The following is a 23,120-nucleotide window of genomic DNA, read 5'->3' as shown; positions in this document are numbered from 1 at the left end:
GGTGTCCGCGCGGACCCGTTATGGGTTATCTGTACTGTGGATGGTCCGCATAGCTCGCTGTTGGACATGTGCAGTACAGATTTTTTTTCTTAATATCCTGCTTTTCCCGTGGAACCCGTGGCCCGTCCGCTATATCATTTGTGGATGGGCCGTGGGTCCGACTGCTTCCATTGACTTCAATAGAAGCAGTCCGTGCCGAACTGCACTGAAATGGAGCATGCTGCGATTTGTTTTCTCGACTATATGGATCTCAGCCCATCGTATATGATATTCTGATATAGATTGACAAAAACCACAACTTTTTTTTCAAAATACAACATTTTATTATTTGTAACATCTGATAAATAAAAGAAAAAAAACCTGCGAGCGGAGAACGAACGCACACGATCCATCGAATCAGAAATATTACAGATGATCTGCTCACACAGAACAGGAGGGAATACAAAAGAGGACATGGCTCCACAGACACAGCTCTGGTCCTCCTCTAGGGGGCAGCACTATTGGCTGTCATAGAACGTCCACGTATAAAAATATATACACACAAGGCGGCTGGCACTTAACTGGACGCGAGCGCTGTACATGTGGCACACATACTGACCTGCAGTACGCTAGCTCCCTCTGGCACAACATCCCATCTAGGAATGTCAAAGGCTTTATCCAATATGGCAAAGTGCTGGAAACGACTATACACGTATCTTACGCTATGAAGCATTCGCAGTGTTGTACGATAAGCAGATACCATTAAAACGCCATCTTACAAGGTCACTTGAGGTCAGCCCAATGCTTAAACTCCCCCACCCACACTGGTGTCATGGCTGCTCAGCGGTAATCATGCCACTGGTGACAGACCATCCTGTGCCCACATAAACTTACCAACGCTAATAGTATATTGTAGTGAGATACTAGCACACACTGGTGGGCGAAGCTTCCATGGGTGGTGATTTAAAGGGCAGTTCCTGTAGCTCTTAAGAATAATATCAGACGTGCAGAAAACATTCCTCGGCTTCATCCTATCAACTTGGTTCTATGAAATCCCTTTTAAAGTCTAAGGACACATTTGGGGGTAGAGGGTCCATTTTTGTTTTCACTTATATGCATGTATTTTGGGCTAAAAAGCATTTTCACAGAAATGCTTCATTAAAAATGTTGCAGTTTGTCTTCTGCAGCTTCTACATATCATTGTATATAGAAACTGCAGACGAAGCCTCAGTGTGAAATCGATCGCTGAGGCTGGAATGGCTGATTTAGGTACTTTGATGTGGACTGATAGTCACCCAAGTGATTACACAGTTGCCCATAATCTCTCTTTTGAGCAAACACCGGACCAGACGGCACAAGTGAGTCACAATTGCTCACCTGAAAACAAGTTGTATTCTGGCTCGTGTAAACAGGCAGTCCTTCATCTGTGAGTGATTGCCTGTTTACTGTAAGGCGGGAGACCAGAAGAGATCTCCGATGAGCTCCACCACCATTCAGTGATCAAACACTGCGCTTGTGTGAAAACACAGAAGCGATGATCACTGGGAAGACTGTCGGGCGCTTAAGTACCCTAAGCTGATAGGCTGGCCTCACTGACGGATCTCCTACTGAGGCTTACAAAAACGTTTATTAAATTTACTCAGGAATTCCGCGGAAGAGTCACAAATTTGCGCAAGTTCCGCTTGTGCAAAAATTATGCAACGTTTCTTTCCGCAGCGGCCTTCCCACTTTTCTGGAAAGTTGACAGAGCTTTTGGGAGGGGATGTGGCCACCCTGCACCAACAGATATTACGTATAATTTACACCAGAAACTGGAGTAAATTATATCAGAAATGTACTGCAGGTTGAATCTGGTGCACAGGGGTGCCGGTATACGCCTATCACATCAAGAGGCGTGCACCTATTCATGTATTAGGCGCGTTGTGCATCGGGGAATATACTATGTTTTCAATGCCAGTCTTTGGCTATTTCCCCAACAGTCTGCAGCTTCTATAAACAGTGATATGTAGAAGCTGCAGAAGGTTAAGGGTGCAAAGTTTGTAATTAAACCCTAGTGCTTATTAAGTGAAGAAAAAGGTCTCTTAGGTGTACAAAGCATTTAATGTTACTCTGAATCTCACTGTCAGCACAGATTTCATAGTGTTTGTAGGACAGGAGAAGCTTCCTCCAATGCTCATTGTCGCCCCCTAGTGAGCAATCACTTTATAGGGGTCAACAAAAAGGAAGGTGACAAATGCTAGGAGCACATTTCAGGCCCAAAAAAGTGGTGGCCCCCTAGACAAACTAGAGGGAACAACCCATATAATACTGCCCTATACGGCACGTATCTACGAGTACTGCTGTATTTGACTGGAGGTGCCCTTTAAATGAGAAATAAGGATGAGGGCCTGTGGAATAAACCAAGACCTTTTATAACGCGCTGTGCCCAGGCAGGGGCTGACGTCTGCCATTTGATTGATTAGACCCGCTCATAGTGGCAAGCAGAAAACAAGAATTTAAAGCAGTAACTTAAGATAACTTTTAGTGCAGGAGACGTGAAGAACTTCCAACGACCTGATTATCTAATGCATGTACAATGGTGCTCACTTATCAAAAACTGTGTGCATGGCCTTTAAAGGGATTAGAAAATCATCTTGGCCTTCTTCCAAAAAGAGCCCCACAGCTCAGCTATGTAAAAGTGAATGATGCTAAATTGCAATACCAACCACAACCTGTGGATAAGAGTGGCGCTGTTTGAAAGAAAAAAAACCTATCGGACCAGTTGGTCTTCTGCTGCATATGCCTTAGGTTTATATGGGTCATGTAAGACACCATTTTTGTGGCTGATACATGAGCGCCATTTTAAGTTTTGTTTTTTTTTCTTTTTCGTTTAGTTTTTTTGTAATGCTAATTGACAAAAAAATTTTTTAAAAATCCCAACATTGTAAACCTTTAAATAAATAAGACGTCTTATAATGACAGAGGCTCCCAAGACACTGTTTATATATGAAGATAAGGTGGATAGGGACAATATGGCCGCCGGCTGCATTTATTCTCCATTTTTGTTATTTAAGCTCGTTTTAAGACTCAATGGATGACGGAATCCGGACATTTCTGTTTTTGTTTTTTTTTTAAATATATGAAAGTGGAAACAAGAAGTCTGAGACTAAAAACCACAAAGCGTTTCAATAGAAGTTGGGGGAGGGGCTAACATGGCGGTTCTGCTTTGATGCTGCAACACTTGTTTAGATGAGGAAATGTAAGCGATAGGCGAGGGTTACTAAATAAACTCTGCGTCTTCACTACACGGCGAAAACATAAATAATTGTGAACCATCTTGAAGACTGAAAACAAACGCAGAACCGTGCCGCACGCGCCCTATGTGAGCACGCTGGTCTGTTGGGTAAATTTATAGCCCCGCCCTTTTTACGATTAATAGTCCCAATAATGTAGTGTTTGACCCCAAATCCTTCTATACAAAACATTGAGATTTATTTAAAAAGTTAATTCAATTTTGCGGAAAAAACCCCCACCAACAAACGCATGTCATTTGAACCGGCAGCAGCCGCCCACGCGCCCGCAGTCATGATGGCCACAATATAATAAAAAGCGATGCAAAACAGCGACTCAAAATCCGCCAAATACATTAGGAAAAAAAAAATAATCGCTTCGGGATTCAGTAGCGATTATGATCTTAAGGGTTACGTAAAACACCCCTTTCACTTCAGTACAAAATGGAGGCAGAAGGGGCAGAGCCTAAAATGGCTGCATCGGGGAAGAGGGCATGAAAAAAAGCAACCGCCACTCACATGGCTATGTGCGGGTGGGGGCTTTAGTACCTGGAGACGTCATATAGTGCACAGAAGTCAGAAAATAGAATTTATTTATCGTCCATAAATACATCAAGAAGTCGTAACCCCCCCCCCCCCTCCCATTTCTTTGCAAATCATTGGCGATGCGGCCATTTTGTTTAGCTTCCCTTTTTTTTTTTTTTCGCAGTGCTGTTTAGAAAATGAAGGCCAATGCTGGTTGCTATTGGCAACAAGGACACCTTTTCCTCCTAGTTTTAGGCCTCGGTCTCCAGCCGCTACATCCGGCCCGCCTGCACTCTACATGAACAGAGTTTTGATCACAATGGACGACTCTGGTGCTAGACATTGGATTCGGTTGAACCGCAGACGGGTGCGAGGGCAGCGACTGAGATGGAGGCGATAATGAGGGGGCATTACGTGTGAGCGAGGCCTTACAGCGTGGACCCCAGAGTGGGGGTTGGCAGGGCCATGTAGAGGGAGGTAGGAGAGCCGCAGGCCTCTACTGTGGCCAGGCTGTGTTTCCATGGAGACCATGTAGGCCTCAGCTGCAGTGATGGGGGGAATCCTGAACTGCCCGAGAAGCTGAAGGAGCAAATTGGCACTTTACTGTGTTGGCCAGACGTGCGCTCCCTTTCACGTGGGCGTATGCATTATGGGCACACCCCAGCACAACGCATTTACATTGTGTACGAGGCTTTTCTGTGTGTAGTGGCGTATTTTACTGTACTTTTAGCGCACGCAGGCCAGGTTCGCTTGAATGTGGCGGACTAATGCGTCCCACTTTAAATGGCTAGTTAGCCTGAAGAGCGCCATTTTTTTAAAAAGAAGTGCGCTTCCCCGTTGTGCATTGTGTGCGCAGTGGAGCCCTCCCCATGGACTTCAATGGGGACCTTTGGTACGCAGAAAGATAGAGCAGGTCCCAATTTATTTTTTCTCCCACAGGCAAAATCGGTAAATGACAACAAACCCCTTGAAGTCAATGGGTTCTATGCTCTGCGTATTGCGCACGTGAGGTTTCCACACGCAACTACGCCTGCGTGAAACCGGTCTCGGGCTATGTTCACACAGGGACTGACATGCTGCAGAACTTCCAGAGTACAATCCGAAGTGCTTTTACATCCTAGCCAAATGAATGCGCTTAAGGCCGTCTGCACACGGGCGGATTTGCATTGCAGAATCCAGAGCGGGCGTCCACCTCCTGGATGCCACAGCAAATACTGCCCACAGCATGCTATGGCAAAACGCAATTTCCTCTACACCAGCGGATTCCACATGGGCAGCTTCCACAGAAGTAAATGGAAACGGTGCTATCCGCGGCCTTTCCGCGATGATATTGCTTTTCTAGCGCTGACGCAGAATCTGCAATCTTTCCGCAGAGCTTTAAAAGAAAAAATGTGTATTGCACATGTCTGACGGCTCGCCGTGTGGACCACCCGCAGTACAGAATAAAAGACTTCAGGACAGGTACATGCGGATGCCGGCTGGGCACAGAATCCGACCCGCCCATGCGCAGACCACCTTAGCAATTTTTCATTTACACGGAGCGGAAAATAGCCGCTGCATAATTGTGCTTGCGGAGGGGATTTTAATGTTGTGGAAAAGCCACATAAACTCTGCTGCTGAAAAAGTAGTTTATAACAGAGAGGAATACGGTAATTGAGGAAAATCCGTATAAATGACCAAAAATCGAAATGGCGCTGAAATTTGCACCAAGAGCCGAGAAAACCGCCATGAAATCTGCAACAAACAGCAACTTTGTCTGGCAGATTTCAGGGTGGTCTATTACCTGTCCTGTGGACGTGCCGCAGCCTATCCGTCCTGCGTGAACAGAGCCTTAAGGTGCATCTAGACGGAACGATTACCATCCCTAGAAGAACCACCCAGCATCCTGCGACAGTGTTTACGTTATGAACTCCATTTATAATAGGGGAAAAAAATGGCTGAAAATTTTAAAACCCATCTTTCATGGTGGAATGTAGGAATGGGGACATGGCAACCTACTGTAAACATTTGTGGGGTATAAAGGGTGTGCAAGAAAACAAAACAGGGCTCCTTTCGTCTATAAACAGCGCCAAACAGGACCATGGTTGAATCCAGTACTGCAGCTGAGCTTCATAGAAGTAAATGGGGCTGATCTGTAATGCCACATTCAGCCTGTGGATAAGTGCGGCACTGTTTATGAAAGAAAGCAGACATGCTTTTCTAATGCTGGATAACCCCTTTAAAGGAGCAGCCTGCCTTCTTTTCCACTGATGGCCCAGCCTCTGGAGAGGTAATCTTTAGTTGATGGATGGCGGTCCACCGCCTAGAATCCTATACATTGCCAGATTCAACTCCCACCGAAATCAATGAGAGAGCCGCACTGCTCTTCTTCCGGTCAGGACTGGATGTCAAGAGGAATGAAGCTGACACCCTCATCTCCTGTGCTAACCATTGATGACCAGTCCAGCTCACGGCATCGGATGGTAGGCTGGAAGACCAGCTTGATTGATGGGGGTCCAGAGTGGCGGACCTCTGTGCATGAACTACTGATGACCTATCTGCAGGATAGGTCAATGGTGGAAAAGAGGGCAGACAACCCTTTTAAGCCATCATGGATATGAACCAAGGTTGCAAGTTCCCAAGAGGTACCAAGAATATTCCTTTAGGCTCCCTTTATCAGGCACCATATAAATATGTACAAACGTTTTAAAGAGAACTTCTCTGAGCTCTCCTTGTGGGAACAGAGGCGTATCGTGAAGCTCCTGGGACCCAGTGCAAAAAATCTGTAACCTACAATGTGCCATTTATAATACTGATGCCTTCTTCTGAAGCAGAAGGGCCTTCGGGCCTCTTTAGGCACCAGGATTTGGGTGTGACTACTCCCTCTGTGTGAGCTACGCCCGTGTGGGAATGTTTGAAATACCAAATACCAAGGACATCTTCACACGGTCGAACATTTACACAATATTGAATATGATCTAAGAGGAGGGGTCACATGGCGAGATGTTCTATGCTAAAACCATTCGCACAGCAAATATACAAACATGACATCAAATCTCAAAATAGAGCGTCTGCTGTGCATCGCTCCGACAAAGAAGAGCTCGTTCGAAAGGCACAAGGGCTTGTTGTATTGCCAAGTTTTTGAGTTTATTTTTTGTATCCTGTGCTGCCAAATCCTCATTATCCAGAGTTCACCAGAACACTGTGTCCTGGGCCCATCTTTGGCATGGTGTCTAATGTCTGCTGGTAACACCGTCTTCTCCGATAATGACTGGGTGTGACCAACTTTTTTTTTCCATGGCTGTTTTGTTCCTTTATTACATCAGAAAGGCCTTGGAACGGCATCAACAAAAAGGGAGAAAAAAAAAAGGAAAAGAAAAAAGTATCCAAAAGACAAAAACATTTCTGTACCTTCATCCAGTGAAGAGCAGACTCCTTAAATAGATAAACCCTTAAAGTGCCCGGAGTACAAGGGAGTTGGGGGGGCTATAAAGACAGGAATCATCGACCATTATGATAGGATGAAATGTCCTGGGAGACACGAGACTGGAAATAATTTAACCCCGTCTCGGCCCATCCGGGAGTCGACACAATAAAAGAGGATGAACTTGTGCTTGTATGCAGCCTCTTCCAACAACCGAAGAAAGTCTACACTGAAGCATCTGAAGTGTTAGATCCAGTTATGAGATTTCAATGGTACACAACATGTCCATAGTTGGCGAAGTGACTGCCACCATCTATCAACCCTCCTAGACATCTCCTGATATGTACGGTAAAGTCTCCCCGTTGTAGCAGTTGTTACAAGGCCAGCAGCGTAGGGGAGTTCAAGGAATCAGACGATTGGTCCCCGCTGCTGCTGCTTCGACGGTGAGCCTTAGAGCAAGACTCCGAAGGCGAGGTCGATGACTCTTGATCCAGCACACTTGGGTAGGTGAAGACAAGGTTGGGGGCGTTCGGAGTGCTGGGAGGTGTTGAAGACATCACAACGGGTGTGTTGAGAGGTTCCTCATTGAAGAAGTTTCCACCAATGTGGATGGGTTTAATCACAGACCTCTGTGTCGTGCCAGTGGGGGCGACTGAGGACGGCCCAATGTCCTCATCAATGGGTTCCTGTTTGACTACCACTCTGTTTCCCATCATGGCACGAGCAGCGTGGGCATTGTGAGTGGAGTTGATACGATCCTCAGTTTGTATTTTGCACATGGGCGTGTGGGCAACCAGCATGAACTCCAGTTTATCCTTCTCCTTCTGCAGCTCCGCTATCTCCTTCTGTAGACCTGATTTCTCTTGTTCCAGTTTCTCAGTTTCCTGAAAGCAAAAAGGGCAAAGGAATTTAATAATCTTTTCAAAGCGGGCAATAACTGGACTTCAAACTAAACCGCCCACTAAACATTTCTCCATGCATCTGAACCATATGTATGGTATCTTCAGTAAATGCCAAAAGTCATGAAGACCTGTTGAGGTGCTGAGAACTCAACTAATTGCTAAAACAAAACTATGCCCCTTCCTCCTGACACTTGAGCAAAGTCGAGAGATTTAAAGGTAACCCAAAAAGCATCACCACTCCTTTCTTCTCGCAACTGGTGGGGAGATTATGACCTCTGACCTCTCAGAAGATGGCACATTCAATTCACAATTAGTTCTAGGGACTGTGGCCAATAATCTAGTCTGTGAAGAAACCCCTTTCTAAGGAGTTTTTCTCTCCCTATAAGATGCACTGGACACAAGACTTGGTGCCCTACACTAAGGAAATTGAACAATTCTGCCCTGCTGATACCATGGCACAGAGGAAATAAAGGTGTGAGGCAGGCAAATGACTTGAAGCTACTCAATGTAGACAGACTCTTTAAAGGGCAGTCTACAAGAGCGCTACAGGGTGTATATAAGATTTGGCCAATATAAGTTTCCCTGTTCATGACCAACCAGTCTCATGGATGCCCACCAAAATGTAAAGACTACCCTGCCATAATTTGTATAGCGGCATTGTGGGAAGGTGGTCCAGGGGTTAGTACAATTGTCTTGTAGAAGTATCAAGATCTTGGGTCAAATCCATCTTAAAGGCATCAGCAAGGAGTTTCTGTTCTTATCGTGGTGTTTGGTCTCTTTTTGGGTTGTCTGAAAACTTATTTGAGTTCATTGACCATTTAAGGGCCACGAGATAAGGAAACCAAAATTGTGGGTTTCACTAAAAAGGTCCCATCTGTTTGTTTTTTTTTCCCCTCTCCTCAATACTTTATTCTGCCTTTTTGTGGTTTTCACCATGGAAATTCATATCCTTGCCACACATTTACCATTTTATACAAAATAAGACTAGCACTCAGTCTTGGATACAAAGTAGAATGATGCCATAAAACTGGACTTTGTACAACAAGATGATGAAATCAGGAACTTCTGTGCCTAATTGCTGTCCATCAGTCAGCAGTAAATGAAGGAAACAGATTGCTACGTACAGCCTGGAGCTTGTCCGTTAATTCTCGTCTCCTGTTGCGACACTTTGCGGCGGCCAGTTTGTTCCTTTCTCTCCGGACCCTCCGCTTTTCCTCTTCCTCGGGGGACAGCTGCAGATAATGACAAAAAGAAAAAAAAATGAACAGGCAGCTCATTGCGGTCAACAGAAAACCTACAAAACGTAAGAGCCGGTTGGCTCAGTAGGAAATTGCGGTGTCCTGGAATTGAGCAAGTGTAAGGAGTGTGCGAGCCAGAACAGGAGAGCGGGGAAAATGTGGTTAGAACAAAAACATTTTGCAATTTGCTTATCAGTCCTGACGTCAAAAGGAAACAGTACTTGTGTTCTAGAAGTCAGAACGTCAGCCTGGAGCTGGAGGAAAGATCAAGGGCGTACAACGGCCTCCGAATCATCCAAGAGACTGGAATGAAAATATGGTCAGCGGCTCTGTAACCACCTTCAAGGCCCCTGACCTTCAGGATTAAGCAAAACGTGTTGTTTCAGCTGACTGAGTGCAAAAAAACCCCAAAAACGGTTGAGGGAGGTTATAGTCAGGAGTCCAATTCTTGTACGTAGGGGTCAGTATGGTGGTGGGTATATTCTTGTACGTAGGAGGGGGGGCAGTATGGTGGTGGATATATTCTTGTACGTAGGAGGGGGGGCAGTATGGTGGTGGATATATTCTTGTACGTAGGAGGGGGGGGCAGTATGGTGGTGGATATATTCTTGTACGTAGGAGGGGGGGGCAGTATGGTGGTGGGTATATTCTTGTACGTAGGAGGGGGGCAGTATGGTGGTGGATATATTCTTGTACGTAGGAGGGGGGGCAGTATGGTGGTGGATATATTCTTGTACGTAGGAGGGGGGGGCAGTATGGTGGTGGATATATTCTTGTACGTAGGAGGGGGGGGCAGTATGGTGGTGGATATATTCTTGTACGTAGGAGGGGGGGGCAGTATGGTGGTGGATATATTCTTGTACGTAGGAGGGGGGGGCAGTATGGTGGTGGATATATTCTTGTACGTAGGAGGGGGGGGCAGTATGGTGGTGGATATATTCTTGTACGTAGGAGGGGGGGGCAGTATGGTGGTGGGTATATTCTTGTACGTAGGAGGGGGGGGCAGTATGGTGGTGGGTATATTCTTGTACGTAGGAGGGGGGGGCAGTATGGTGGTGGGTATATTCTTGTACGTAGGAGGGGGGGGGGCAGTATGGTGGTGGGTATATTCTTGTACGTAGGAGGGGGGGGCAGTATGGTGGTGGGTATATTCTTGTACGTAGGAGGGGGGGGCAGTATGGTGGTGGGTATATTCTTGTACGTAGGAGGGGGGGGGGCAGTATGGTGGTGGGTATATTCTTGTACGTAGGAGGGGGGGGCAGTATGGTGGTGGGTATATTCTTGTACGTAGGAGGGGGGGGGGCAGTATGGTGGTGGGTATATTCTTGTACGTAGGAGGGGGGGGGCAGTATGGTGGTGGGTATATTCTTGTACGTAAGGGGGGGGGCAGAATGGTGGTGGGTATATTCTTGTACGTAGGAGGGGGGGCAGTATGGTGGTGGGTATATTCTTGTACGTAGGAGGGGGGGGGCAGTATGGTGGTGGGTATATTCTTGTACGTAGGAGGGGGGGGGGGGGAGTATGGTGGTGGGTATATTCTTGTACGTAGGAGGGGGGGGGCAGTATGGTGGTGGGTATATTCTTGTACGTAGGAGGGGGGGGCAGTATGGTGGTGGGTATATTCTTGTACGTAGGAGGGGGGGGGGGGCAGTATGGTGGTGGGTATATTCTTGTACGTAGGAGGGGGGGGGGGCAGTATGGTGGTGGGTATATTCTTGTACGTAGGAGGGGGGGGCAGAATGGTGGTGGGTATATTCTTGTACGTAGGAGGGGGGGGCAGAATGGTGGTGGGTATATTCTTGTACGTAGGAGGGGGGGGCAGAATGGTGGTGGGTATATTCTTGTACGTAGGGGGGAGCAGTATGGTGGTGGGCATATTGTACGTAGGAGGGGGGGGCAGTATGGTGGGTATATTCTTGTACGTAGGGGTGCCTTATGGTGTGGCTATATTCTAGTACAGAGTAGGGCAAGAATTATGGTGGCTATATGCTTGAACATAGGGCGGCTGTATTATGTTGGGTATATTCTTGTACATAGGGGCAGTAATAAAAATAAAAAAAATTAAAAAAAAAAATGATAAAAAGGTCTTCCCATAAGTAGTCAATTTATTTTCCTATTCCTCTTAGTAGCGCATAGACTTTGCTTTACTCGGTAGGGCTATTAAAGTAAACACTATGTCATTGCGTTGGACTTTGAGGCTTACAGACTGCAGGTTTCGGGGGTGGTGAACATTGCGTGGCCTCGTGATTACGTGTTATCATGACTAATGGTAATACAGATAAAAGATGTTTTTCCATTTTCAAAGTTGCAATTAAAATACCAGAAATATTTTGAGTGCAATTAGAGGAGTCAATAAGGGACTATTCTTCTCCTTCCTGCCCCCACATACCTGCTCATCTCTTCTCCGACGGCCAGCGGTGGTACCAATGCTTTTGATAACTCCCGGTCGTTGTAGGGCTGCATGGCCACCTAGTGATGGGTGATTCTGCACTGGGTGTCCATATGGATGTGCTCTGCCATAGGGATTGGACATGGAGGTGATGACAGTTGGTTGAACCATCCACTGCAGGTCCTGGCTGGTAGTGATGGCGTTTATGGTGGGGATAAAGGCACTACTGGATCCTGGCATATCGTTTCGATACTTCTGCTGGGAAAATAAAAGTAAAGATTGGTCAAGATAAAAGTCAGGCTGAAGTTCAACTGAGAAGTCAACTGATGGAGGACTAAGACATTACAGCATTGAATTTCCTCAATTTTCCATGTCAGCTGATATTACATATATGCCAACGGAGAGGGTATGGTCACCAATAGAAGGTTAGGAGTCATCTAGGGGAAAGGTGGAAGCACCAGTGTCAGAACAGGGGTCAGTGAAGAAGCCGGACCTACTGCTAAGTGGTTGTATACCATTACATGATATGTTCAATGGGGCTCATTCTTTGCAAGTCTATGGGTATAAAGTTTGTCTTGCTCTGACCTAAAGGTATCGGAAGGCAACGGCATGCCCTCTGAGGGCCATTCAACCCTTTTACCCCAGAAGAGGGCACCATCCTCTCACAATATCCTACAACCTCTCCATGTGATATAGAAGTCTCTCAATCAAGAAGACCAGTGTCTGGATGAGCACCATGATGCATGTTCTTCACCCACAAAGGTAGATGGTGACAAAGTTGAAACGTTCATATGAAACTGTTGAAGAAGCCCGAGGGCCACTGTCCTGTCTGTCTAGACGGGGGCCACGTTGGAGCGCACACGGGGTGAGGTCAGTTTCCTCTGCACCTGGTTGACTATGAAGGTGCATTGTCTGAACACTGGGCTCGGCAACAAAACAAGGATCTGCCACCGGCTACATCACCCCCGCGTGGACAGCGTATGCCAGATTAACGCCGACACCTGAAGCCTTAACCCTTTCAGAGTGAAGGAAAAAATACAAATCCTATGCAGTGTATTGCAACAGAAACAGGTGCAGATGTAGTCGACTCATTTCCTTTCCCAGGCTGGGACCGAATCCTCAGTCGACAAACAGTCATTAGCCAGGAATTTAGTGTCATCAGCTTCTGGGAATGCCAGGTGGCAACCAATATGTCCGCGATAATGCTCCTGTCGGGACGGTCACAACTTCTGAGGGACACATACTCTACTGTTGCATTATTGTCCAAAATGAGCCACCCGAGCCCTCCTGTCTCTCCCCACACAAGGTAAGCGGGATTCTCTGAGTGGCCCCTAATTCATAAGGATACTAACTGCAGATTTATTTTGGGTGAAGTTGCCCTTTAATGTAACAAATAAGTGAGTAATGACCCCAATACCAGCAGCAATGTAGCACCGAACCAATAATCAGTACATAGAAGCTCTAGAAGACACCACCATCCACATGTCCACCACCTGGCTCAATCATACATGACACACGCCATAAGTTACCGAAGTCTGTCAATCACTCCGGACTCATCCTGCTCGCTGGAAGCTTCCTTCTCCGGGCATAAAGGGAGAGGCAGGAAATCTCAATTGCATAATCGCCTCCCACTGTAAAACGAACTTCCCCTCATCTCCTTCCCTTTTTACACAGCTCCATTTACTTAATGCCCAGGTGTGGCCCCGTCACTCCCAGGGCTGGGACACTTAACCCTTCCCTAACCAAACACAAAGGAACTTTTCTTAAAAATTCAATAGTTGCCACATCTTAGAAGTGTGGATATTCTAGAAGGGATGAAAGGGCATCTAGGAGGGGAAGTGAGAAGGTACATGTGATTAAAGGGGTTATATAGTGAGGACATCTGCACTCAATGCACCCAAAAAGTGACCTCCCCAACCTCTGATCAGAGAGTTTAGTTTTTATGCAACAGAGAGCCCCACCGCTGTCACTCCTGGCTCCCCGAGAGGGGCAGAGCCCCACCGCTGTCACTCCTGGCTCCCCGAGAGGGGCAGAGCCCCACCGCTGTCACTCCTGGCTCCCCGAGAGGGGCAGAGCCCCACCGCTGTCACTCCTGGCTCCCCGAGAGGGGCAGAGCCCCACCGCTGTCACTCCTGGCTCCCCGAGAGGGGCAGAGCCCCACCGCTGTCACTCCTGGCTCCCCGAGAGGGGCAGAGCCCCACCGCTGTCACTCCTGGCTCCCCGAGAGGGCCCGAGCCCCACCGCTGTCACTCCTGGCTCCCCGAGAGGGCCCGAGCCCCACCGCTATCACTCCTGGCTGGCCAAGAGGGCCCAAGCTCCACCGCTGTCACTCCTGGCTACCCAAGAGGGCCCAAGCTCCACCGCTGTCACTCCTGGCTGCCCAAGAGGGCCCAAGCTCCACCGCTGTCACTCCTGGCTTACTGCAAGAGCTTAAACCCATTTCCATATAATAGGTTTTTGAAGGTGCTATTGTCCCCAGTAACTTCTCATTGTGATGTTTATTACCCGTCTCCTCCACCATCTTGAATATATGTAAACATTTCAAGTTGAAGTGGGAAAGGGGGTTGTTCATGTTTTTGACCCACCTTGTATATACGGTGGAAATCAGAATGAGCCGTCCTCGTCACTCCGTGACACCTCACCAGAACAGTACAGTCCTCGGTACCCTCGCCCCATTTCTTTCCCATCCTTTAGGGAATGATGCCCACCATCCTTTGCCAGTGGCTTGAGCAGCTCGTATAAAAGGGAATCGGTGCTGCCAGCCTGACCTTGGGGCCCCTTACTTCCAGGGGCCACCTTTTTATAGTACGGATGTCCATCGTCTTACACCTCACTTTCTTTATAGTAGTTTTGAGAACTCCATCCAGACAACCTTTCCAAGTTGCCTCGTTTGTAACAAGACTCCTCAGCTATTTCAAAACATTGCACCTTCCCTAAAAAGTTGAACTTATTCCCGCTCAATCCATGTCGCGATGATGTAATTCAGACCCAGTGACTCAGTGATCCGCAAACATTCCTGCGTGTTTATTGTATGGAGGAGAATGGAGGCAGCCAAATCACAGAGTACGGCTCCGGCCGCTTTCCCACACGTCCCCCTCTCCTTACTGGAATCGCAAACGTTATTTTCCCAGTTGACACAATCTCAGGAAGCGGCCGGCGGTGACCTCTAGGAGGCAGCAGCGCATCACATTCCGAATACAGGAGACTGGGAATTCTCCCATTTCTGGGAAAGTCTCCTTTGAAGTGTGAGGAATTTCACAAGCCTCCGGCCAGAGGCGGACGATTCCTGTACGGGAGACGTTCCTGGACTCTGACCACCTTCTGGTAACAGCGTTGTGCAATAGATAGAAAATAATCAATCCCTGGGACAGAGTGGAATTTAAAATATTTGGTCATAATATGTGAGCGTGCGCACGTAGCGAGGGAGAAACCTAGCCGGGTCCTGGCAAAGATCCAAGTGGGGAGCCCATTAGCCATAGTAAGTCCTAGCAATCCAGTAGGAGCCAGTAGCATTGCTGTAGCACGAGGCACATGGCACCTCGTGGTGTTAGGACCCCATGATGGCCCTACTCTGTCTTTGGGGTCCATTGACTGGGGGTCCCGTCCAGTATGTCAGTGTAGATCACCCTGCGACCTAAGCACCTTAGCAGCGCAAATCTCTATTTTCTCTTGATACATTGTAACAAACTATCAGTCTGGATTCCATATATATTAGTGTATTGTCTAGACAGATACATTGTAGCAAACCCTCAACTGTTGCCCAGTTTTAACCATTTTCCATTAATGGGATTGATGGATTTGCGCAGATGACCGTTACATGAAAACCTGATGAAGTTCCATCTGTTGCAATGGCTGATGTGTCTTTGAGTGCGATTCTCCAGAGTCCCTCCATACACTCCTAAGGCCCCGGGTGGTTCTGATGCTACGGTGACCATCACCAGATCGTACGGGGTAGCCGCACTAGACAGAGCGAGTGCTGTGATCTCCGGACAAACCACAGAGGTCGGGGGGATCGCAGCTCCAGGCTCGGCAATCGTTCAGAACAAACAGGAAATACTGCACATACTCAGACAGCGCGGAGTGCAGACACGGGGCCGCAGCGAAAGTTACCCTACTAAGAGATAACTGCCTGTAAATATGGCCGCTAAAACCACATTCCATCTGCTGCAAGGAAAGCTGGGTGCCAGCCAATATGACCGACTACAACCCACCCAACTGTCCCAGGCAATGCCAAGTTACGTAGCATGGCATCCCTCTGTCCTATATCGCTAAGCTCATACCTGATGCAGGAGTCTGGGAAAGCTGGGTCAGACACCTGTGAGGCTGTAATGGTGCTCAGTGTTCATGATCTGCAGAGGATACCTCCTTCTACATAAAACTGAACTGGCTGAAAACGGGGAACAATAGACTTTCAACTGCACAGATCTGACTGTCCCTGAGATGGGGTTAAAATCTCAGCGCTTCCCGTCTGGGTGCGTCTGTGTCCCCTGCCAAATTCCTCCCATCTGCTATGTGGTCAGCACAGGAGTACTCGCGGCGAGACGTCCGGCCAGCGCAGGACGGAGCGAGACGGCGACTGGAGGAATAAAAGCGGATTTAAAAGAGAAAAAGACAGTAACAATCCTGTAATCCGGCATCTGATACTCTAGATAACTCTGATCAGGCAGCAGCACGGACTGGAATGTAGGTTGGAGCCGAGCAGTTCTCCAACCATCTGATAATCCGGCACCAATAACAGATTAATGGAATTCTTCCAGAGTGGCTTCTAGCACTCCCTGAAGGCATCTATCCATGACACGGGACGACTATTGGGTAAACGATCGGGTGATGTCACCGCTAGTTGTTTGCAGTCGTGCAGAACTTTTAGACAGGCAGATCAGCACTGAGAATGGCTAACTTCTCGCTCAGCGCTACAGTGTCTGATACGGATATTGGACGCAGCGAGAAGCGAGCGAACCAGGGATTCTTTTTATGCCGACTGAAACTGAGCGACAAGCGAACAGTAAATAAATGGCGCACGATGTCTGGGCATTTAAAAGTAATTATTGCGCATTTTTGTTTGATTTTGTGCGACAATAGTTGCGTGTAAATGGTCCTTACCAAATATCTTTTCCTCAGCTGAGCCTAAAACCAAGGCCGTGATAAGTGCTGTACAGTCGGATGTGTGGTCCAGGAAGAGCTGGGTGACCACCAGCATGGCTGCCAGAACTTTCTACTGGGGTCCATACTCTTGTGTGCCCAGATCAGATCTCCACCCATCCCAACCAATCACGTTGCCTCATGGGAAGCTCTCTGCTCCCAACTAATCCTATATGAGGAATGAATGCTGAATCCTGATTGGACACCATACTGGATCCTCAGCTCTTCCTTCAGGCTTTATTAACCCTGTAATCCCCAGATGCATCTAACAAGGTCATTGTCACAAAATATGTAGCTTATCAAATGGGATCATCACCAAATCCCACACCCAATCTACAAACTCCAGGCCACACAGATTAAATGTTCCGTGTTCTGTACATACTGATGTAGAATTAGGCCAGATCCCCATGAGCGAATTTCCAATGCATCTGAAGCCAGGATAAGTGTCCCGGCCCACCCGCAGGTCCGCAGAGCCACATATAAGGATCTATGCTGTTCTGAGTTTGGGTCAGTAGACCTACGGTTAGGCTAGGACACTCATCCACATCACTGGACCTGGCAATGGTGACATCACTGGACCTGGCAATGGTGACATCACTGGACCTGGCAATGGTGACATCACTGGACCCAGCTACTCTCTACTAACAGGGGTTTTCAGGGCAAATACTATTGATGACCTGCCCTCGGGATAGGTCATCAATAGTTGATTGGCAGACATCAGGCGCTTGGGATCCCTGGTGATCAGCTGATCGTCTGGCCTACTGTCAGTGCATCGGGACCGGACATCATAATTTGGGTTGGAGCAGAAAGTCTCAGAGGCCGCTACATTCCCACCGAAATTAATGAGTGCTCAGCCATCTCCGAGACTTCCTGCTCCGGCCCCGATGACCACGTCCGGCCCTGCTACACTGACCACAGGCCAGATAATCGGCAGATCCTCATCGATCAACTATTGATGGCCTATCCTCAGGATAATTTAATTGCATATTACGCGTGCATAATACGCAGTAAATGGAGTTAATGAAAGTACACGTGCCGGTAAAATGCTGCGCTTTACTATATGGTCATTGGAGCCCGGTTCAAAAAGCGTCTGTGGACAAAAAGCAGATCACAAAGTACCCCCCACCCCCACTGGGACTCCTAGTAATCTGCTATAATCTATGGAAAAAAATGGGCAGTAAGTGTTTAATTTCCCTACAGCACCTCCACAGGGCAAAAGTAGTACTACACTATGTCCATTCATATCAATGTGTTATCTGTGTAATGCAGGACAGGACAAGCCCTCCAGAACAGGGACCATCTACATACTCTCTCTTCAGGATGATGAATGGAGGACCCCCCTCTATTATGAGACTTTTCATCAATAGGGTTTTCTGAACTGGACAACCCCTTTAAGATGACGGGGCTGTTTGTCTACGGGACAGGGAAGGAGCTCTATTGACCCCTCTTTAAAATGTGCCTTGGGACTGCCAAGCTGAATTTCCATAATACAAATCAGTTAACGCATTCTATATAACCGCTGGAGCTCCAAGTAGCAATGAGCGCTAGTTGTCAGTAGAGGTCAGCAGAGTGCTTACCTACGGGCATCGAAAGGGTGCCAATTACTGGTGCCATCATGAGCAGCAGCAGCATAACCTATACAGCACAGTCTCTACCCTTCAGGTGTCAAGACAATTATCTGTATCCACCTTACAGCTACTGATTAGATATAATTCTACGCCCATGGGATGGCAGGTTGGTTCTAATTGCCCTCTGATTGCCAAGCACCCACTGTTTTAAAGGGATTTTCTGGTCCTAAAACCTTCTAATATACCCTTTGTGTATCCATCTCTCACCATTTTCCCGCTTGTTGTCAGTGAATTGTGACATGTTTTTGTAACCTGGTACAGACCGAACACTTCTCACAGATGAGGGTTTGCTGCAATGTATCAGTGTAGACAATCCTTTATGAAGTAAATACATCAGCAGCACAAATCCCTTTCCTGTGCTAGAAGTTTCTTACAGTGTTCCGGGGTAGAGGATGCGGGTAGGTGCCCATGGGCACAGCGCTGGCATAGACTGAGATGAATAATACAAGTAACTAAATGGATGTCACTGAAAAGCAGAATCTAGCTAGGGATGAGCAAGGATAGGGTTAACAGTGGCATCCAAGAACACGGGGGTGGACGCCGGTGAAGTAATGCTGGTGGATCCAGTACAGTAATTTGTTAGAGAACAAAGACCTGCGGCCCTTCCCATGGGACCAGCACCAATAAATCCTCTACTAGCGCCGCTCTGGAGGTAGAGTTCATCATTGCAGGCTCCAGAGTGAGACAAATACTCAATTATATCAGTTCTTTATATAGAAGTCGAAGGAACTTTAGGCCAACATTAGTCAGACCCCTGAGCCCTCAAGGCCCTTGTTGTCTGTGCAGCCTTCGGCAGGGGCACAGGGTGGGCAGGGTGTGTCTGCAGAGTGAACTTTACTATTTGTATAAGCTCCTATAATCAGTAGCACAAAGTACAGCGGAGGCTCCGGGACGGCCAACCATAAGCCAAAGAGACGTCATCCCATAGGCTGCCCCCCCCCCCATCATTGTCCAGCAGCCCAAGTCAGTTTCGTGAAAACTCAACATATCTCAGTCTGTGAATAATGATTGTATCAGCAGAGCGCGACCAGGAAGCTTCACGAAGCCACCGCAGTTCTTAGAACCAATGACAATGTGGTTAAGGAGCGAGAATTCTGGTATTACAGCGGTATCAGATCTTCTGGTTGTCCTGACACCGAGCATACAAAGAACATACACAGATCTGTGACCCGTATAGACGAGATCCGTGATATAAGGGGGCTCAATGCACCCGGAAATGTCCTCAAGACCCTGAACTAATGTGAAGGCACTTTATTTATCCAGGGATCTACACAAGACCCTGAACTGTAAAGTCCATGAACTGACCCAATGCTGAAATTAAGGGGGCTCCAAGTCCTCCATACTTTGACCTAATACAGAGTTAAAAGGGGCTCTACTCCCTCATGAACTGACCCATTACTAAGATAAAGGGGGCTCCTTATCCTCCACCTCCTGCCCCAATACTAAGCTAAACAGAGCTCCTCTCCAACCCAATACTTAAGATAAAGCGGGGAACCATATTCTCCACAGTCGGAGTCGATGCTGAGATATGAGATGCTCTACATCCTCATGAACTGAACCAATACTGAGATAAAGGGGGGCTATCCAATGTCTGACCCAATACCGAAATAAAAGGGGTTTCACCCCAACCCAGTATTGAGATAAAGTGCAGAACCACAATCTCTACCATCTGACCTGATACTGAGATAGGGGGCTCTACATCCTTGTGAACTGAACCAATACTGAGATAAAGGAGGCTCCATGCCCTCCATCCCTGGCCTGCGGTTAACAGCAACGGCAATAGACCAGCTTCTTCACCCAATGCTACGTTTAACCCGCTCAACCACAGACCGTTCTGGATTTAGCCCTACAAATGACCATTTACATCTACAATTCTTCTCAAAAGTTAATTCTCCGTTAATGGTTTGCTTTCCCCTTTACACCACAGAGGGTTAAGCCTCCATGTGCTCTGGTATACAAGATATTGATGCCGGTGAATCATATGTAGATTACAGCTTGATGAACCGGGCTTCCACCGCAGCCAATGACACACCAAGATCTACATCACTGCCGGAGCGAGGACCCAATAAGTGAGAACCGATGGAACTGGAACCAAATTCAAAAAGAGTGAGGGATGTGACCCCAAGTGACCCGATAAAGAGACCTATCTGAAGGACTGAGCTCCTATAGGAATGACCAAGACTAGGAGAAAGACGCATATGTAGCTTTGGTGGAGACACCTCCTCCCACACACTAGGCAAGATAAGTCAGGACTGGTCCACCTTGTACAGGTCTGCTGGACTCTTCTACAAGGATCATCCTCCAGAAAGTCTCTAGGACACCATTCATGTAGGACGAATCCTATCTATGCAGGAGAGGAAACTCTTCTATACCAGGACATGATGTGGTTAATTTGATGAACACTATGATACACAAAAGGGTTTGTACAACATATACCTATAGACACCACCAAGATTTAAGAAGATCAGATCTAGGACTGGTCACCAATGGTCATCCGACCGCATTTATTCTAGTGGACAGGTCATCCGACATAAGATTTGGTCATCTACCCTGGTTTAATTTCATGTCCCAAGGAAGACCAAAATCAGGCAGTTTAGCAATAGTTGACCGATATGTTAACTCCGTGGAAAACTGATGAAGAAAGACACATAAGGCCAATAAAAGACCAATCACCATAGAAAAAGCTTGACAGCCAAAGTAGGACCAGTCAACCCAATATTTCTCTAAAAGAACCCAATATAAAAAAGCTGTCCGCTTGAAACTGGACCTGCCAGCCCAAGAGAGGAGTAGCCAATCCAACCAGACAGTACCTGCCAACCTGAGACAGGACCCAGCAATATGAATTAGGCCCAGCTAACCCAAATCAGTATCAGCTAAACTCGACATGGACCAGTCAACCCAAATCATCAGCGGCCAACCCAACGTAGACCCACCAACCAGAATTAGGACTGTCCAACCCAAACCAAGACGGGACCTGCCAACCCAAATCTGCATTTGCTAACATTATAGACCAGCCAACCCAACTCGAATCCTCACCAGCCAACCCAAAATGGACCCAGGAACCCAAATCAGGACCAGCCAACCCAATCCGAATCGGCACCGACCAATCGAACGAGGACCGACCTGACCTGGCTTTGCTCTCTGATGTCAAATCCTCACCTGTCGTATTGAGGTAGATAAGGAGTTGCCCGGGTATCCGTCTGGCTGAGCTGGAGAGCTGCTGCTACCCCGGGAGGAACTGTCGAAACTCCCTGGATAATCCTGGTACATGATCCGGCCTCTGCACACCCAGGAGAGAGAGGTAAGTGCCCTTGTACGTTGTCTTTAGTAGAGCTGTAGCCTCCCTCCTGACACTGGGCTCTATCACACCAGGCACCACACCTCTCCAGATCCAGTGCTGCTGCTTCCAGTGTGGACAGGTCGGATCCCTCTATCCCTAACAGTGCAACATGGCAGCAAAAGGGAAAAGTTCCAGAAGAACAACAAGAAGAAGTGCCACCTTTGTATCAGAAAGTTTGGGCAGAACTCCCTCCGGACATGGATGGAGGAGGCTGTAATAGTGAGCGCTCACCTCCAGCTCTGCGCTGATGACTCAGGCTGCTCCGCTCTCTGTAGATGAGTCAGTGGAATGGTATTAGTTCAAACCCTCTCTGATATCTACTCTGACGTCACTCCCCCCTCCCCACAACCTGCAGTGGGAGGGTCAGGCCCCGCCCACGTCCAGCCCCGCAGAGCAAGAGCCTCGGCCGCTCTTATGTAAGTGCCCCGGCTCCGCGGCCATGGACTGTATGGGGCAAATACATAAAGCGCGACCCCCTTCCTCTTCTTTCGCGCTTGGTTGCGTCCATTGACGCATGTTGCCATATATGGTCATTTGCGTGTGGTGACGTCTACGGGTTTCCTTGGTTCTAGTGACGTCAGCGGACAGGGAATCCCTCTCTGGCTGCAAAGCGCGATGTGCAGAGCCGAGGGGAATGAAGCAGGAGCTGACGTCTGTACCATTACCACATAGCTAGAGAGGGGATAACAGGACCCTGTTGGCTGTACCAATAGGACAGAAGTAGAGGGGGATAAGAGGACCCTGATGGCTGTACCATTATCACATAACTAGAGGGGGGATTATAATATTACAATACTGCCATGTAGCATTAATGGGAAGAAGAGGACCTCTGATGTCATGATCTGTAATTATCGGTATATCTGATGGAGGGGGGGGGTTATAATAATATTATAACATGGGATATTTCTACTTGGCACTCCCCAGGGCCAGACTGACCATTTGAGTATTCAGAGCAGTATATAGCCCGTCCGTACGCTGTCTGTATATCTCGCCGACCTGTTCTAGCTAATTAGGTTATTCACGATTTTTCACGTGAACCATTGAAAAAAAATCGCTGCATGTCCTATTCAGGTCCGCATCAATGTCCCCTGCACCCATGTGCTGTCCGGCGCGAGGTGCGCCCGAGGATCTTGGGTGCAGCCCGCATACGTCTGTCAGAATGGGCCCTGGGGCTAGTTCACATGGGAGATTTAAATGTCCAAGTTTGAAACTAATAGAAGTCCGAGGCCAGTAAAGTCAAAGTGTGGATCCGCATGTGTTTTTTTTTTTCCCACAGACCAGTGGACCATGTAAAAAAAAATCATAGCC

General features: G+C 47.6%; 1 protein-coding gene across 6 annotated transcripts; it reads right to left on the bottom strand.

Moving 5' to 3' along the window:
* Positions 1-2,825: 2,825 nt before the first annotated feature.
* On the bottom strand, positions 2,826-22,090 carry FOSL2 (FOS like 2, AP-1 transcription factor subunit). Of its 6 annotated transcripts, none has more exons than XM_066595423.1 (4): positions 22,044-22,090; positions 11,706-11,963; positions 9,203-9,310; positions 2,826-8,060 (listed from the first exon to the last, which is right to left on the bottom strand). In XM_066595423.1, exons 2-4 carry the CDS (start codon positions 11,943-11,945, stop codon positions 7,551-7,553), a joined length of 858 nt encoding a protein of 285 aa, XP_066451520.1. In that variant the 5' UTR covers positions 11,946-11,963; positions 22,044-22,090; the 3' UTR covers positions 2,826-7,550. The 6 variants fall into 6 exon arrangements, with proteins under 6 accessions (XP_066451520.1, XP_066451521.1, XP_066451517.1 ...); XM_066595424.1 differs by having other exon boundaries at positions 11,706-11,960; XM_066595420.1 differs by having other exon boundaries at positions 21,632-22,086.
* Positions 22,091-23,120: the final 1,030 nt, after the last annotated feature.

This window comes from Eleutherodactylus coqui, chromosome 3 (assembly GCF_035609145.1).
Source record: "Eleutherodactylus coqui strain aEleCoq1 chromosome 3, aEleCoq1.hap1, whole genome shotgun sequence".
Taxonomy (NCBI): Eukaryota; Metazoa; Chordata; class Amphibia; order Anura; family Eleutherodactylidae; genus Eleutherodactylus; species Eleutherodactylus coqui.
This window is presented reverse-complemented; position numbering and strand designations above follow the sequence as displayed.